The sequence below is a fragment of the Trypanosoma brucei genome, chromosome 6 (genome assembly GCF_000210295.1).
Source record: "Trypanosoma brucei gambiense DAL972 chromosome 6, complete sequence".
Lineage (NCBI taxonomy): Eukaryota > Euglenozoa > Kinetoplastea > Trypanosomatida > Trypanosomatidae > Trypanosoma > Trypanosoma brucei.
In genome coordinates, this window is record NC_026739.1 from 1,056,027 (window position 1) to 1,070,418 (window position 14,392).

The window sequence follows — 14,392 nt, forward strand, 5'->3', positions numbered from 1 at the left end:
ATTTGAGAATCAAATGAATGTTGTGATTGTTGTTTTGTGTTTATCACTCAATCTTCCCACCAAGGCACCTGATTTCTTCCCCCCTACTTTGCGAAGGTGCTTGAATTTTCCTTTTCATTCGAAAGGAAGGGGTGGCTACTAGTGGTGACGAAAGAAAACTGGAGCAACTTGCCTTCTCGGAAGGTTGTACTCGCTTTATAGGTTAATGAAAAGTGGGCCGTGCTGAAATGCCCAAGAAAACTCGCGTCGAAGACCCCTTTGGCACAGCCGACGAGAATGATCGCGTTGTCGAGCTTTGGTTTCACGCGCAGGTTCCTCCAAAGTTTTGGGAGAAGCATGCTGGCACCAATCTCATGTTCGCATCAAATGTAATGGGTGAGGAGGAACGAGCTCTGGCTTGCAATTTGGTGGAGTCCGACAGCCCACCGGAGCCTTTCTCTATCCGCTTCTTTCGTCGCAAAGTTAATCTAGCACCCGGTGCTCTTCTTCAAGTTTGCAATGAAACCCACAAAATGACTGTGTATATCCGTAACTCTGGAATGTTAGAATCGGATGTAGCCGCTCCGAAGCCGAGCAAACGTGGTGCAAAAAAGGAGCGGCCTAGAAAAGGTGATGACTCATTTTTCACGGACACCGTGGAAACTTTGACGTCACTTGAGTTTGATTTTATGGATCTTCTCACATCCTGTTCTGCAAAGTACCCCCTACAGGTGGATGACGGTTCTCTATTCCGTAATTGCGTAATGGAGATATGTTGCGCTGAGCCATTTCTGCCTCCCAAGAGGTTCGACAGGTACCGACCACTGAAGTTTGAAATCTGCTCACTCAACAATCTTCCGGACCCTCGCACCCTCGATACACCGTTGTCTGTGTCGGTAAACTTCGGTGATATAAGTATTTCGTCGCCGAAGGTGAGCGTACCGCACAGCGGTAGGTCAATATTCCGTCAAATAGTGTTTTTGGGTCAAAGCACCCCTCTGCAAGTATACCGGGAGGCATTTTTCAAACCATTAGTTGTGACGCTTTTGGACGATAAGGCGAACGCGATTGGTAGGGGATCTGCTTCTGTTCGGGAGTATGTTACAGATAATCGGACAACGTTCAGTGAAATGGTGCATCTCTTACCGATCCGAAGTGGTCTGTACGGCTGCGTTTGTCTGACTGAGGGTACGTTCGTGCTGCTCAAACTAGATTTTTTTTCCCCCTTACCGCCTTGCTGCCACGTTTACAGCGATGGACGACCGGCATATGGGCATTTCCTTACTCGTGGTGTTATTCGTATGCCATACATGACACGGTGGGCAGGCGCCGTTCTGAGCACGTTTATTGCCACCCTTCTGGAGACTAAGAGACCCACGGTGAATGACGACGTATACCAGCGGAAAGCTCCGGTCGTTAAACCGGAGGTTCCATCTGTGAAGGAGAAGAAAAAGGAACTCAAGCAGCATAAGGGCCAACAGGTAGTGCCACAGCGCCCACCTTCACCGCCATCGCCCTTCAGTCTTCCATTTGAGGTTGTGACTCCTCCTGGCATTAGTGGTGTTGAAGTGATGGATGACGACACGAGGATTTTTTGTATCGAGGGGCCCGTTTCGGAAATTCACAAACTGTTCGAGCGAATGAGCGCGGCGTCGGGGCACGATCCTCAGTTGGTACTCCTCATGAACGCGGAGCTATTTATTCCACAGCGCGAATACCTATCTTTTCCGCCACTTGTGACGCTACCGCCCTCGTTTGAATGCTTGGATGCAAACATGGATGCAAAGGGGGAGTCAGCTCTGGGAGATACACCAGAGGCTAATGCCCTTGGGGCCACCCTTTCCTGTTCTGAAGGTGCTGCCGTGTCACCCCGACCCACAGAGTTACCAGGACGGCCTCCGTCAGAGCAGGATGCAAGTATCGAAGACAGTTTCGATACAGGAGAAGTGGAGGCAAACGGAACTGGGGGTCGAATTCATCGCGTCCGTATTTCAGCAACCATCGCGTCGCTAGTATCCCATCAACGCCACCTGCTGAAACGGAGTTTGTCGGAGAGTTGCATCGCTTGTTATAGTAAGCTCGACGCCATAAGCAGTTGTTCGCAGCTGCGCCAAGTTGTTGAACGTGATCTTTTCCCAACTCCAGAAGAGGTGCTCGCCTTGGAGCGGTCATTCGGTCGCATGCTGGGTCTGCCCGACGTCTTTGGACGGGAGGAGTTTGTTAATGTCACCAACAATGTGGACATGGAAAATTTTGCGTACCAGGGGGAAGTACAAGAAACCGCGGCAGATATCGATCTACATGCTTTAGAGGAGAAGGATGTTGGAAAATGTGTTGTGTTTGATGCTATTCGTTCTGGTTGCTGCAGACGACTTCCTCCCTTTGTCGAGCAGCGGTTTCCTCATGCCTGCTGGTTGCGCGTGGTGAGCACCAACAAGAATGTCTTGTGTGCCTTTCCCGTGAATTCACAACCAAGCCGAAGCATCCGTTACCGCGTAGAGGCGGAAATTATTCGTATGAATGGTAGTCTTTTTATCTTTGCTCTCAAGTCCACCTCGCTCGCCAAGGGGTTTACAGACTCACATAATCTGTCGTATGAGGCTCGTTTAGCTGCATCGTTACGAGCAAAGAAACGTCGGTCATCTAGTTTGCAAAGGGGAGGAGCACTTTCACTTGAAATATTGGCTTTGGAGCGTTCTCTGCAGCGCACGGAAACGAGTGGCGCTACTGGTGATGATTCTTCTGAGTCTCCGCGGAAGGATGCAGACACCAGGGCGAGGACTCAAGTCGCTGCTTCCCTGGGGAAATATCCTGATTCCAAACGGCGGCACATCTTGCCAGTGTGCTTGAAGCCCAGTCGAGAGGAGCAGCGCGAGCAGTATGCCTTGTGTTGGGAAATTTACCGCCGAAGGGCCCCGCAGGAGCGGCCAAAATTACCCAAAGGACCACCGATGCGTTTTTGAATGTGTAAATAAGCATGTCTTTACCTATGAGATTTGCTTTGTTATACGGTTGTATATATGTTTCCCCTGTGCCAACTCTCTTCGGCATTCCTTGTGTAGAGACTGTGGTCGCACTGCAGCTAAGTGGCTTATATGACTCAATGCAGTTACTGGTGGCGGAACCACATATGTAGATTTGAAACTTGTTCAGAGCCCGCAAGGAAAGCGGGATGGGTGACTCATATTACCGTTTGGTAGCGCGTATCACCAGTCAGCTGCTTTAGATTTTTCTCTTGCTTCTCACTCACCTCCGCTTCTGTTTGCCCTCGCTTGAAGTTTTGCCTTTTTCCGATAGAGTGTTAACACTGTTGTTCCGAGTCACAAACTGCAGTGGTGAAAGTCGAAGGATGAGGATAATTCTCAAGAGCGTGCTGGGGAAGAAGCGTGAGCACGAAGTAAGCCCAGATACCAAGGTAGAGGATATAAAGAAGTTTCTTGAGAGCGAATACACCCCACAAAGTCTTCGACTGTGTTACAATAACCGCGTTCTGGAGGACCCAATGACCATGGAACAGTTGGGCATTGGAGAGGACACCGTTATTGTGTATGTGGGAAAGAAACAATCGGTTCAGCAGTTGGCGTCCAAGTCGGGCGGGTGTGCCTCACCAAGTGCTCCTGCAGAGGGCCCCGCAAAGGGGGAATTAAACGAAAACCCTGGAGTCGCTGGTGCGAGCAGTGTACCGGTTGATGTGCCGGCCCCTTCCCCTAGTGCTCAAGCACCGGCGACAACACAGCAACCCTCAGGTCCCGCGCCTGCGTCTCTTCGGAGTGTTGATCCAGCCCTTATAGATTCAATTGTCGCGATGGGGTTTAACGACCGCGAGCAGGTATCTCTTGCACTTCGCGCCGCCTACATGAACGCCGATCGGGCGGTGGAATTTTTGTGCACGGGGATTCCTCCACATGTCCAGCAGCAACTCGCGGAGGCAGATCTCCAGGCAAGTGCCATGGGTAGAGCAGCGGTGCCGTCAGCGGGCACGCCGCCGTCGGACGCCGGGTCGGGTGGTACTCAGTCAGACCTTCGGAGGGCGCTGTCGGCGATTCCCCATATTGATGATTTCCGTTCACTGCTGCAAAACAACCCTCAAGCCTTTAGCGCGCTGGCCGGCCAACTACTTGAAAACTTCCCGCAAGTTGGCGAGCTTGCGCAGCAGGACCCGGAGGAGTTTGCAAGGTTTATGATGGCTGGGTCGGTGCCGGATAACGCTGACCAGACCCTTGTGACTGCTGGTGAGACGGAAGTGGATGATGCTCAACCGTTAGGTGAGGAAGACAGAGCTGCAGTTAATCGCCTCGTTTTACTTGGTGAGGGAGCGTGGGGTGAGCGTGAGGCAACTGAAGCATATCGCATGTGCGGACGGAGGGAAGATGCGGCAGCACATTTTCTTCTTTTCAACTTTCTCGGGATTACCGACTGACGACGGAACAACCGCGTCCATTTTGTTGGTTGTTGTGAAAGTGCTCCGCGGCTCGAGGCTTGGCGAGGTGCGGGGAAATCGGTGTGATATCCATCGTAATCGGTGGGTACCGTTCAGGAGAATACTCTATTCCAGTACGTTTACAGGGCCGGGGGCTACAGATCTAAATGGGGAAGGGGCAGTGTGATGGAGGCAATAAAGAGTTTATGTTTGTTTGCAATCGTCTCTACGTTTACCCTCGTGACCTCTTTCTGGTAAGTTGTTGAATGAGTGGTCCGAAGTACGAGGGTGTCATTTGTCACTTAAGTACCGAATGATGGCGGTTGTCCGTTGCACACCTGTTGCGACTCTATTTGTCTACTTTCTCCTTGCTCTCCTTGGGGGATGGGAGCGTCGGTGGATTTTTGTCGGAAGGTTTTCTCCCTAATCGTCATTATTATTAACTTTCTTTTTTTCCCTCGTGTGCGTGAATATGGGGATGTGGGGGAAAGGGGTATTATGAGTGCAGCGCTCAAAGTGGAGTGCGGCATGTTCAGTGGCACACCCTTCACGCTACCACTGTCAACTTACAAAATCGAAAGGAAGAGAGATGTGAGCTGCGATGTCAGCGGTATGCATGTGTGGGGTGTGGGAATGAAGCTCGATGGGTGGTGGAAGAAAGAAAACGGAACAGGAAATATGACCCAGCTTTGGAGTTCACGGACACTCGTTATGAACCTCTTGGATATTGGTCTTGTTACTCGCATCTTCCTCCCCTTGGCGCTCACCTTAGGTTGCAAGCACGTTGAATACCTTTGAGTTTACCCTACCATTCTTTTGGTCCCCTGTTAAACTGACTTGTCTCGTGTTTCTTCCCGGCGTGTAGACCCGAAAGAGGGGTGTCGCCGGTTGTGGCTCTTAGTTAAAACAAGTAATTAAAGTTAAAGTTGTACATTTCCCTTGTTGTATATGGTCTCATGGTCCCGTCCTGAATTCGCGGAAGCATTTTTTGGCAAGCTCGTTAGGAGGCGTTGCATATACGCCACGAAGGCGGCACTCGACAGTAGTCCCTTTGTGCGCGTCCTTGGTTTACTTTCCCTCGTATCACTTGGCGTCGGTGCCGTCGTTGGCGCGGGTATATTCGTTATCACTGGTCAGGCTGCGGCACAGTACGCGGGGCCAGGCTTGACAATCTCCTTTGTGTTGTGTATGTTTCCATGTTTCCTTACTGCTCTCTGCTATGGGGAGCTCGCCGCGATGCTACCGGTTGCGGGGAGTGCGTACACTCATACTTCTGTTGCCCTCGGGGAATTTGCGTCGTGGACAGTGGCAGTGTGTATGACATTGGAATGCCTCGTGTCCGGATGTGCTGTTTCTGTCAGTTGGTCTGCCTATGTTCAGGCGTTCTTGAAGCGGTTTTCTTTTGTGCTGCCGCAGCCGTTGAGAAAGTCTCCGATTGATGTGGTGGGGGGAAGATTTGTCCTTACTGGGAGTGTGGTAAATTTCCCGGCTGTGGTTATCACTGTAGTGTGTTTCGTTGTACTGTGCTTAGGCGTCGAACAGACAGCCTCTATGAATAGTTTTTTTGTTGTTGTGAAGCTGGCGGCCCTTGTTTGCTTCGTATTCTACGGAATTTATTATTCGCTGGGAAACTGGGCGGAGGTCAATGCGAACCTAACCCCCTTTGTTCCACCTAACGACGGCCACTTTGGCCACTTCGGCGTCAGCGGTATCTTACGTGGGGCGAGCGTGGTTTTCTTTGCAAACGTGGGATTTGACACGATATGCGCTAGTGCCCAGGAGTGCCGCAGCCCGCAGCGGGACATCCCGCGTGGTATAATTTTAACACTTCTGTTGTGCTCTACTCTGTACGTGATGGTGACGGTTTCGTTGACTGGCTTGGTGAAATACACCGAACTAGGAACTGATGCACCCGTGATTGCAGCGTTGGAGAAAGTGAAGGCACCGAGCTTTTTGAGACTTTTCATTGAAGTTGGTACCGTAGCGGCACTGAGTTCGGTGTGCTTCGTCTCGTTCTACGCAATGCCGCGGCTCATTATGGCCGTGGCAAAAGATGGGTTGCTACCGGCCTTACTTACCCATGTTCACGAGCAGTTCAGAACTCCTATTAACGCCACGATATTCTGTGGTATACCCGCCACTTTTATTTGCGCCGTGTTCCCGTTGGGGATGTTGGGCGAGCTGATATCATTTGGCACTCTGATTGCTCTTGCTTGTGTGTGTGTGTCCATGTGGAAGATCCGCATTGATCACCCCGAGTTCCACAGACCGTTCGTGGCTCCCCTTTTTCCCTACGTTCCTATTCTCGGGGCTCTCCTGAACGCCGCGCAACTGTTCTTCCTACCTTTAACGACATGGCGCAACTACTTTGTTGTTATGGCAACAACATCGCTGTGGTACATCGTTTACGGCATCCGTCACAGCACGGTAGGAGAGGACGGAATCACACGCCGACCGGACTCACTACTTGGCACAGTGGAGCCTCCGTTGTGCGAGGCACTGGAGGGAGTACAGGGAGCCGGTGGCAGTTTGAGCATTGAGTTGACTGAGCGTTATGTCCATAATTGAGTGGGTGGCCTTTGCGACCCGTATTGTATGGTGGGTGAGCTAGAAAAGGGAGAGGGACAAGCGTATACAGGTTATTTTTTTCATACTTTTTCCTATTAATATACCAGTTTCTCTTTTTTCTTTTCCGTCTGTTGGAAGTAACCTTTTCGTTGCTACACGGTAAGTTAAAAGTAGGCTACCTGGAAGTGGGTGTGTCTATGTACATTAGTTTCGAGTTGGCACTGACCAACGGGAGTGGCGATCGCTCCAGGTGAACCGCTGCCAGATCTGCAAACAGGTTTGGAGCCGGTGACATTTGGGAGGATGTATGCGACAAGCCTGACTGGGGTCTTGAATTTTATTCTTCATTTACTACCGCTGCCCAAGTCCCTTCGTGTCGTGGGGGGTGCACAACAAAGTTAGACTATATGGACGCATGTGTGTTTGTGCATGCATGTCAGTGTCTGCTTGTGTGCGTCTATGCTTTCAGCAATATAGCTTCTCTTTTTTCATTGTTTCATTTTGCTTCTTTCCATCCGATAACAGACAGTGAGGGGACATAAAGATAATTTACACCCGGTACATAATTTAATCCAATAGAGGGACGTTAGGTTAAAAAAAGTGTAAAAAAAAAGAAAAGAGAGGCTTTAAATCCAAGAGAACGAAAATAAAAAAAAAAGGGAGCAAGTGTTCGCTTCTGAAAGTAAATAACAAACTGCTGGCACCAGAGACACAATGATATACTCTGGTGAGATAGAAAATGGCCAAATGCATGGCCGCGGCTGCCTGCAATATCCCAATAAGGAGAAGTATGACGGCGACTGGGTCTTTGGCAAGCGTCATGGCACCGGCGTGTACGTCTACGCCGACGGCAGCCGCTACGAGGGCGAATGGGTTGATGACAAGGTTCATGGCAACGGCGCCTGCTATTACACCAGTGGGAACGTATATACTGGAGAATGGAGTATGGGCCGTATTAATGGACGTGGTGTTCTTGAGTACCACGATGGCGACCGTTACGAAGGTGAATGGAAGGATGGGCGTATGCATGGCAAGGGCACATATTGCTATTCTAATGGAGACAAATACGAAGGTGAGTGGAAAGAAGATAAGCGTCACGGGAAGGGTGTTGTGGTATATGCTGCACCGGATGGATGCGTTTCAGAAAAATACGACGGCGAATGGAACGAAGGCCGCATGCAGGGATGGGGTAAATACTTTTATGCCGACGGTGGCGTCTATGAGGGCGAATGGGTCGATGGCAGGATGCACGGGAGGGGTACGTACGTGTTTCCTAACGGGAATAAGTATGAGGGTGAGTGGGTGGAGGACAGAAAAGATGGCTACGGTATTCTTCTCTACACTAATGGGGAACGGTACGAGGGCTACTGGCACCTCGACAAGGCTCACGGAAAGGGTACCTTAACATTTCTTCAAGGTGATCGCTACGTTGGTGAATGGCACTACGGTAAGAAGCACGGACATGGTGTTCTCAGCTATAGCAATGGGGACACATATGACGGCGAATGGCGTGACGACGATGCGTGGGGCTATGGCGTGCTGCAGTACGCAAACGGATGCCGGTACGAGGGTGAGTGGGCTGAGGATCGCCGCCATGGAAAGGGTCTTCTGGTCCTTCCCGATGGATCCAGCTATGAGGGATCATTTGCGCATGGAAAGAAGGATGGCCCCGGGAAGATAATTCTCAAGGACGGCTCCATGTACATTGGAACCTGGAAGGATGGGGTCATTGTGGGTCAGGGTGAATTCCGATTGTCTGAGAACTGTGATCTCAGCAATCCGGATTATTAAAGTACGCATAGACTACACCGGAGAGGGGTTTATTTTGCTTTCCTCTTGCTTGTATTGCATCTATAGAGTAAATTTAACTAGGTATCATACAACGTTGTGCTTGATCGAAAAGATTGTGGAAAGGAGGAGGTTAGTTTGTTTTTTTAAAAAGGAAAATAAGAGAGGGAAAATGAAGTGTAAGAAACGTCTGGGTGCACTTTCAGGTGGGGGCGGGCGACGTGTTACCGTTAAATTGGCTCCTTTGTCAGGGCTTGTGCGTCTTTACCCTCGGGGGCCCCCTGGGAAATTGGAGAGGAATGTGAAATGGAGGCGGGAAAAGAAAGGCGAATGAATGTCTGTGCGTGCGCGTGACCACGGTGCTGTATGTGGAAATTTATGAGGGGTGAGATGCCGAAACTAGCGCTGTGTCTTTTTTTTTTTTTGCTACTTCGATCCGCTCTCCAGCGGAGTTTCGTGCTCCGCGACCGCCGTGCCGTGCCCATCTGCACACCTTGTTCGTTTGTTTTTTCCCGCTAAACTTTTTTTATTTACTTTTTACAAACTGACTTTCCTTCATATATCAAAAAAAAACTTGTCGACCGTCCCCCCTTCCCCCCTCCCCAACGGTTTCTGTGCAGCAGTGGCCGGCAGTGTGGCGCTTTTTCCCACTCGGCTTTTGAGAACTGTCCTTTTTACTTCCTTTTGTCGGCCCGACCCAACGAATAGGTAAGGTTGGTTACTTTCATTCCCACCATCTTTTCCCCCTTCCCCATTCTTCTCGTTTTATTTTATTTGGACCCACCCGTTGCCACATATTATGCGGTCCATGAAAATGGTAGCAAAATTAGTGCGGGGAAGGCGAAGGGAAGGCATCATTGGAAGGAAACGTTGAATCTGGACTGGAGGCACTCCTTTCTTCCAGTTAGTGAATTTTCGGGTTTACGTCCCACTTTCCTATTAGTGGTGGTGTCTTCGTTCAAACGCATTGTGTCGTCACCTTGTTGGATTATTTGCTTGTGATGGAGTCTTTTAAGGGGTTGGCGCGACGAGTAACGCAGAGCGTCAAGGAAAAGGTGAGTAATGTGGAGCCTACTGAGGAGGATGAGGCACTGGCCCAAGCATGCAAAAAGGTACGCCAGTTGGAGAAGGTTGGTAAAGTTCTTGAGGAAAAGTTTGTGCGTGCTTCCATGCTCATCGAAGAATTAAGTGGGATACTTAAGGAAATTGGACTGGAGTACATGCGCGTCCCGGATGTGCAACCAGAGTCTGAAAAGGTGGCAAGGGATTTGTTTTCCCTCGGAAATAGTCTCCTAGACTCCAGTGTAGCACAAAGGAAGGAGCTGAAGGAGGACGGCACGGATATGTTGAGTGCTTTTCTTAAGAATGTGAGTGTGCTTGATGCTTCAGAGGAGTCGTACCGCAAGTTTCGATTAGAGCACAACTTTCAGCGAGAGAAAGTGTGGAAGTTACGGCGGGCAGAAAGTCAGGATTCTGACCGACTCATACGAAACGAATGCAAACTGGAGGACTGGCACGTGAAGTTGTGGACCGCTGGCGAAAAGAGTAGGGCTGCCTGCTCGCAGTTATACTACGACGGTCGTACCTCCATTGATCTTAGTGTTATGTCATTCACCAAGGTTCTGTCAGCCTATTTCGGTGCTGTTGGAACCAAAATGAACGAGATGTTCAGCTCTATTACTCTACCGACGTATTCAACCGAACCTCTGCTTCCCCCAACGAAATTGCCACCTAGTTCAGCGCAACTTTGCAAACCGCCAGTGGGTGGCACTGCCAGTGTTCCAGAGCCTGACGAGCAGCAACAAAATCAACAAGTAGTGGATAGCGATGTGGTCACAACGCATGTGGCAGCTTGATTTCTGCAGAATTAGCTGCGGTACCTTTTTCGAGGTTGGCAGTTCGTACCGTGAAATCATTTTTTTGCGATGGGTGGTGCGTAAACGTTTGTGTGGAAAATGTTTACAAAAGCGATCGCTGCGTCCGTGTCATCGTGTTTGGGCGTCAAATTGCCTCTTGCTGTCTCCTGGTCTGCCAGCGGTTAACCCTTCGGCCATTTAGTAAAGTGAGGCCATTATTTCGAGACTATCGAAGTGATCAGAAGTTTGATACTCTTTGCACTGACTGTGATTAGTTCCTTGATGTGCTGAGGGAAACATAAAGCGCTTATTACTGTTTTGTTTTCATACGGTTTGTTGACGGCTACATCCACCGCCTGCTGCTCCTTCCTTTTCAACGTGCTGCACGGTTTGCCGTTGAGAATTAACTTCGGAGCTCAGTTGCTTGAAGGCGCTGAACGACCACGTTTGGGGCTGTGGCGAGTGGTGCGTTGATTTGTTTCTAGAGGCGCCATCGACCTGCTTTAAGCCATGTTGCGACCACTAAAGAAAGGCACACTTGTGCATGCCTCGATGATTCTCGTGTGTTTATCGGTCCGTTGCAATGTGTTGAAGACCGTACAGGTCACCATGAATGCTGCTTCAGAACCAAGCGGGAGAAGAGTACAGACGACATAGGCGGTGTTTTTGTGTGCCGCAGCATGCTGTGCGGTTACTTGTGTGGAATAAGTTAGAGGAACTCTTTGGAACAATGGGCTTGAAATGTCGAGTTCCACATACTGGTACACTGTGCACATTAACCAGCTATAAGATGAGTGACGGTCGGAGTCGAAGTACACTAATTCTTGCGCCACTAGGTTTACCTGTAACCGTTCTCGGTTGATACAGATTGGTCTAATCACTTTTTATTAGCTGTGCACCGGTCCATGCACTCGACTTCATGCTGAAGCATCATTAACTACCTGTTCAGCTTCCGGGTGATCCAATCGCTCGCAGATTTCACCTAGTGGACGCCGCTACGTGCAGCTACTCGGTGCGTTGTGGGGTCACTTGACGATGGCGGTTTGTGGCAAAGGTGGCAATGAATTCGGAAGTGGCGTGTTGTTTCGTTTTGCCACGTTATCACCTACCAAGGTGCGTGTCTGGAGGTGAAAGTGACCGTTTTCGTTGCCTTGTTGCCTCCCAACTTCTCTTTTCTTTATTTTCTTCCGTATACATAATACGGCTAATACCGCTGTTCCCCTTTTCTACATTTTTTTGTCTCCTTTCCCACTGCTTTGTTTAATTAATTCTAACCCACATTTTTCGTTGCTGTATTTTGAAGGCAGAGGGGAACCGTAAAGAATATGAAGATCAAGTCGCACGACCAAATCACCTTCCCTGAGGATGTCACCGTCTCCGTAAAAGACCGCATCGTAACGGTGAAGGGGAAGCGTGGCACGCTCACAAAGGACTTGCGTCATCTGCAACTTGACTTCCGCGTGAACAAGAAGCTCCGTACCTTCACTGCTGTTCGTTGGTTTGGTAACAAGATCAATAACTCAACCATCAACACCGCGCTCTCGCACGTGCGCAACATGATCACGGGTGTTACAAAAGGGTTCCGCTTCAAGGTGCGTTTCGCATACGCTCACTTTCCCATTTCTGTGACGGTGGAAAACCAATTGGTGGAGATCCGTAACTTCCTTGGGGAGAAGCGTGTCCGCCGACAAGTGGTGGCAGACGACGTGAAGGTCTATCGTACGGATGCTGCACTTGTCAAGGATGAGCTCGTGCTCGAGGGGAATGACTTGGAACAGGTGTCTCGTGAGGCTGCTGTGATGCATCAGCTCTGCCTAGTGAAGAAGAAGGATATCCGTAAGTTCTTGGACGGCATCTACGTGCAGACAAAGACCAACATCGAAGTTGATGAGTAAGAGGATTTCTCCCTTTCTGACCTGCCACATTTTTTTCTTTTTCCTTTTCATCTTATTTACTCATTTTGCGTCGAAATACTGTTCCTACCAAGGAGTTTCTTTGGTGGCCATGGGTGTCTTCGATGGTTCGAATAAACCGACGCCCACCCCTGCGTTGTAGTCTGGTGATCCCCTGGAGATGCCACATTAAGTATAACTTTCTCATATTTTTCTAATTTACATTCCCTACGCGTCTTGCGCTTGGGAGTCGAAGGAAGGTCATGAAGTTTCCTCTCAGCTATCTAGAACTTACGGGAGGAATCCCCTCTGTAGTGTTTTCGGTGGAGGGCGGGATAACGCTTCCACATAAATACACTTCCTCCGGTATTTCTTACTGTCTTGTTGGGCGTAGGCGCTGCTGTTGAGGGTGTGAGTGATGGGACGGCGGTTAATGCTGTTACTGAGCTGTAAGCGGGGCGGATGGATAATGCCACTTCATCATCCCGCTGCTTCAATGTTTTCAGCGCCTCTTAGTTACCGGCGGCTGTCGGCGTGGCGTGTAGGTCCTTCCATGGAGATCTTCTCTGCTTGTAACTACACAAGTTTTTATACTTGCGGCGGCGTATTTCACGTTGCGATGCCTGAGCTATTTCGTATTCAACTTAGGCGTTCACCGTTTGCTTCACCCGGGTTGAGTTACACGCGGTAGAAGACATTAATACATGTTACATTAAAAGTGGACGGATATTTCTTTTTTGTTTTCTTTATTTTTTACCTTCTCTGTGCTGTTACGTTGTTTCGGGAATCCACACTCCTTTGTGTAGGGGCTGCACCCACGGTAACAAAAAAGGGGGTAGAACATAGAGACAGCACGTGGCGTGCGGGCGTTGGCTCCTTTTCTGAGCCATGAGATCGTCTCCCCGTTTAGCCATGTCCATGTGGGATAATCCTGCATTTGAACACAACCCCCTCACCCGCTACTGGAAGCGCATGATGAAGCGCAGCGGTGAGACGCTTACTTCTCATAGTATTCCTCGACACATACATGGGTATATCGAGTCATCGAATCCTCGCACAGAGTGCCTCGTCAGGTGGTTTCCCTACAAGCAGCAGATGACTGTGGATGGCCGCTACGTACCAACCCTCGGTGACATTATCTACACGCATTACTTCCCAAAGCAGCTTGACGACGACCAACGGGTTAAGTACGTCGCTTTGAAGACTAACAGGTCTGAGTTGGAGGTTGCGGAGGAGCTCTTTCTAATGCGCAAGATGAAGCTGTTTGTCTCACAATTACTTCGGAACAAGCTGCAAAATAGGCCTTTGAGAATGCCGGATGGAGTTGACTATTCGGGCATCGAACGTCGCTACACGCTTGGCATCGCCAAAGTGGCGCAAGCAATGGGTATGAGCATGTACCGCTCGCAGTCGTACGACCCCACTGTAGTATATTCGCCTTATTTAGATTTTGGTGATTGTATTGACTGCGTCTGCACTAAGCAGCTGCGGACTTCGAGCCAGTATTTGCTTTGCGAAGTCGCTGTGCATCGTGGCATTGCACGGAGCCGTTTGACTGACGTGACAGAAGATCCAAAGGAACCCCTATCGCACCTTGAACCATCTCTCTACGAGTTCGTCAAGTTGAGACTGGGTATACTCGCGGTTGCGGCAAAACAGGAGCATTATGTTGTCGACCACATGTTTGACGGGGGACATAGGTACGGCGGGTGCCTAATCCATCTCTTCCCTTCCCCACTCGATCCAGAAATCATCGATCATGAGGTTGAGCATATTGAGCTGGATCTTGATCTGGCGCGGCGCTGGATGAAACACTACTACGACCACTACGTCGCTCCCAGGCGATCGGGGCTTGCATAGTGTGACTTTGTGGTCCATCATATCGTGTG

At 49.8% G+C, this 14,392-nt stretch overlaps 7 protein-coding genes across 7 annotated transcripts; all 7 read left to right on the plus strand.

The window, feature by feature from the left end:
- Positions 1-227: 227 nt before the first annotated feature.
- Positions 228-2,942, plus strand: TbgDal_VI4460 (hypothetical protein, conserved; the record flags this gene model as incomplete). The annotated part of the gene is made up of 1 exon (XM_011775951.1): positions 228-2,942. The coding sequence occupies one exon, from the start codon at positions 228-230 to the stop codon at positions 2,940-2,942; it is 2,715 nt and encodes a 904-aa protein (XP_011774253.1).
- Positions 2,943-3,328: 386 nt separating this feature from the next.
- On the plus strand, positions 3,329-4,399 carry TbgDal_VI4470 (UV excision repair RAD23 protein, putative; the record flags this gene model as incomplete). Its single annotated transcript, XM_011775952.1, has 1 exon — positions 3,329-4,399. The coding sequence occupies one exon, from the start codon at positions 3,329-3,331 to the stop codon at positions 4,397-4,399; it is 1,071 nt and encodes a 356-aa protein (XP_011774254.1).
- A 948-nt stretch (positions 4,400-5,347) lies between these two features.
- TbgDal_VI4480 (cationic amino acid transporter, putative) lies at positions 5,348-6,967 on the plus strand (the record flags this gene model as incomplete). Its single annotated transcript, XM_011775953.1, has 1 exon — positions 5,348-6,967. The coding sequence occupies one exon, from the start codon at positions 5,348-5,350 to the stop codon at positions 6,965-6,967; it is 1,620 nt and encodes a 539-aa protein (XP_011774255.1).
- A 714-nt stretch (positions 6,968-7,681) lies between these two features.
- Positions 7,682-8,758, plus strand: TbgDal_VI4490 (CMRP; the record flags this gene model as incomplete). The annotated part of the gene is made up of 1 exon (XM_011775954.1): positions 7,682-8,758. The coding sequence occupies one exon, from the start codon at positions 7,682-7,684 to the stop codon at positions 8,756-8,758; it is 1,077 nt and encodes a 358-aa protein (XP_011774256.1).
- A 998-nt stretch (positions 8,759-9,756) lies between these two features.
- On the plus strand, positions 9,757-10,611 carry TbgDal_VI4500 (hypothetical protein, conserved; the record flags this gene model as incomplete). The annotated part of the gene is made up of 1 exon (XM_011775955.1): positions 9,757-10,611. One exon carries the CDS (start codon positions 9,757-9,759, stop codon positions 10,609-10,611), a length of 855 nt encoding a protein of 284 aa, XP_011774257.1.
- A 1,325-nt stretch (positions 10,612-11,936) lies between these two features.
- On the plus strand, positions 11,937-12,506 carry TbgDal_VI4510 (60S ribosomal protein L9, putative; the record flags this gene model as incomplete). The annotated part of the gene is made up of 1 exon (XM_011775956.1): positions 11,937-12,506. The coding sequence occupies one exon, from the start codon at positions 11,937-11,939 to the stop codon at positions 12,504-12,506; it is 570 nt and encodes a 189-aa protein (XP_011774258.1).
- An 885-nt stretch (positions 12,507-13,391) lies between these two features.
- TbgDal_VI4520 (hypothetical protein, conserved) lies at positions 13,392-14,363 on the plus strand (the record flags this gene model as incomplete). The annotated part of the gene is made up of 1 exon (XM_011775957.1): positions 13,392-14,363. One exon carries the CDS (start codon positions 13,392-13,394, stop codon positions 14,361-14,363), a length of 972 nt encoding a protein of 323 aa, XP_011774259.1.
- Between the last annotated feature and the right edge of the window lie 29 nt (positions 14,364-14,392).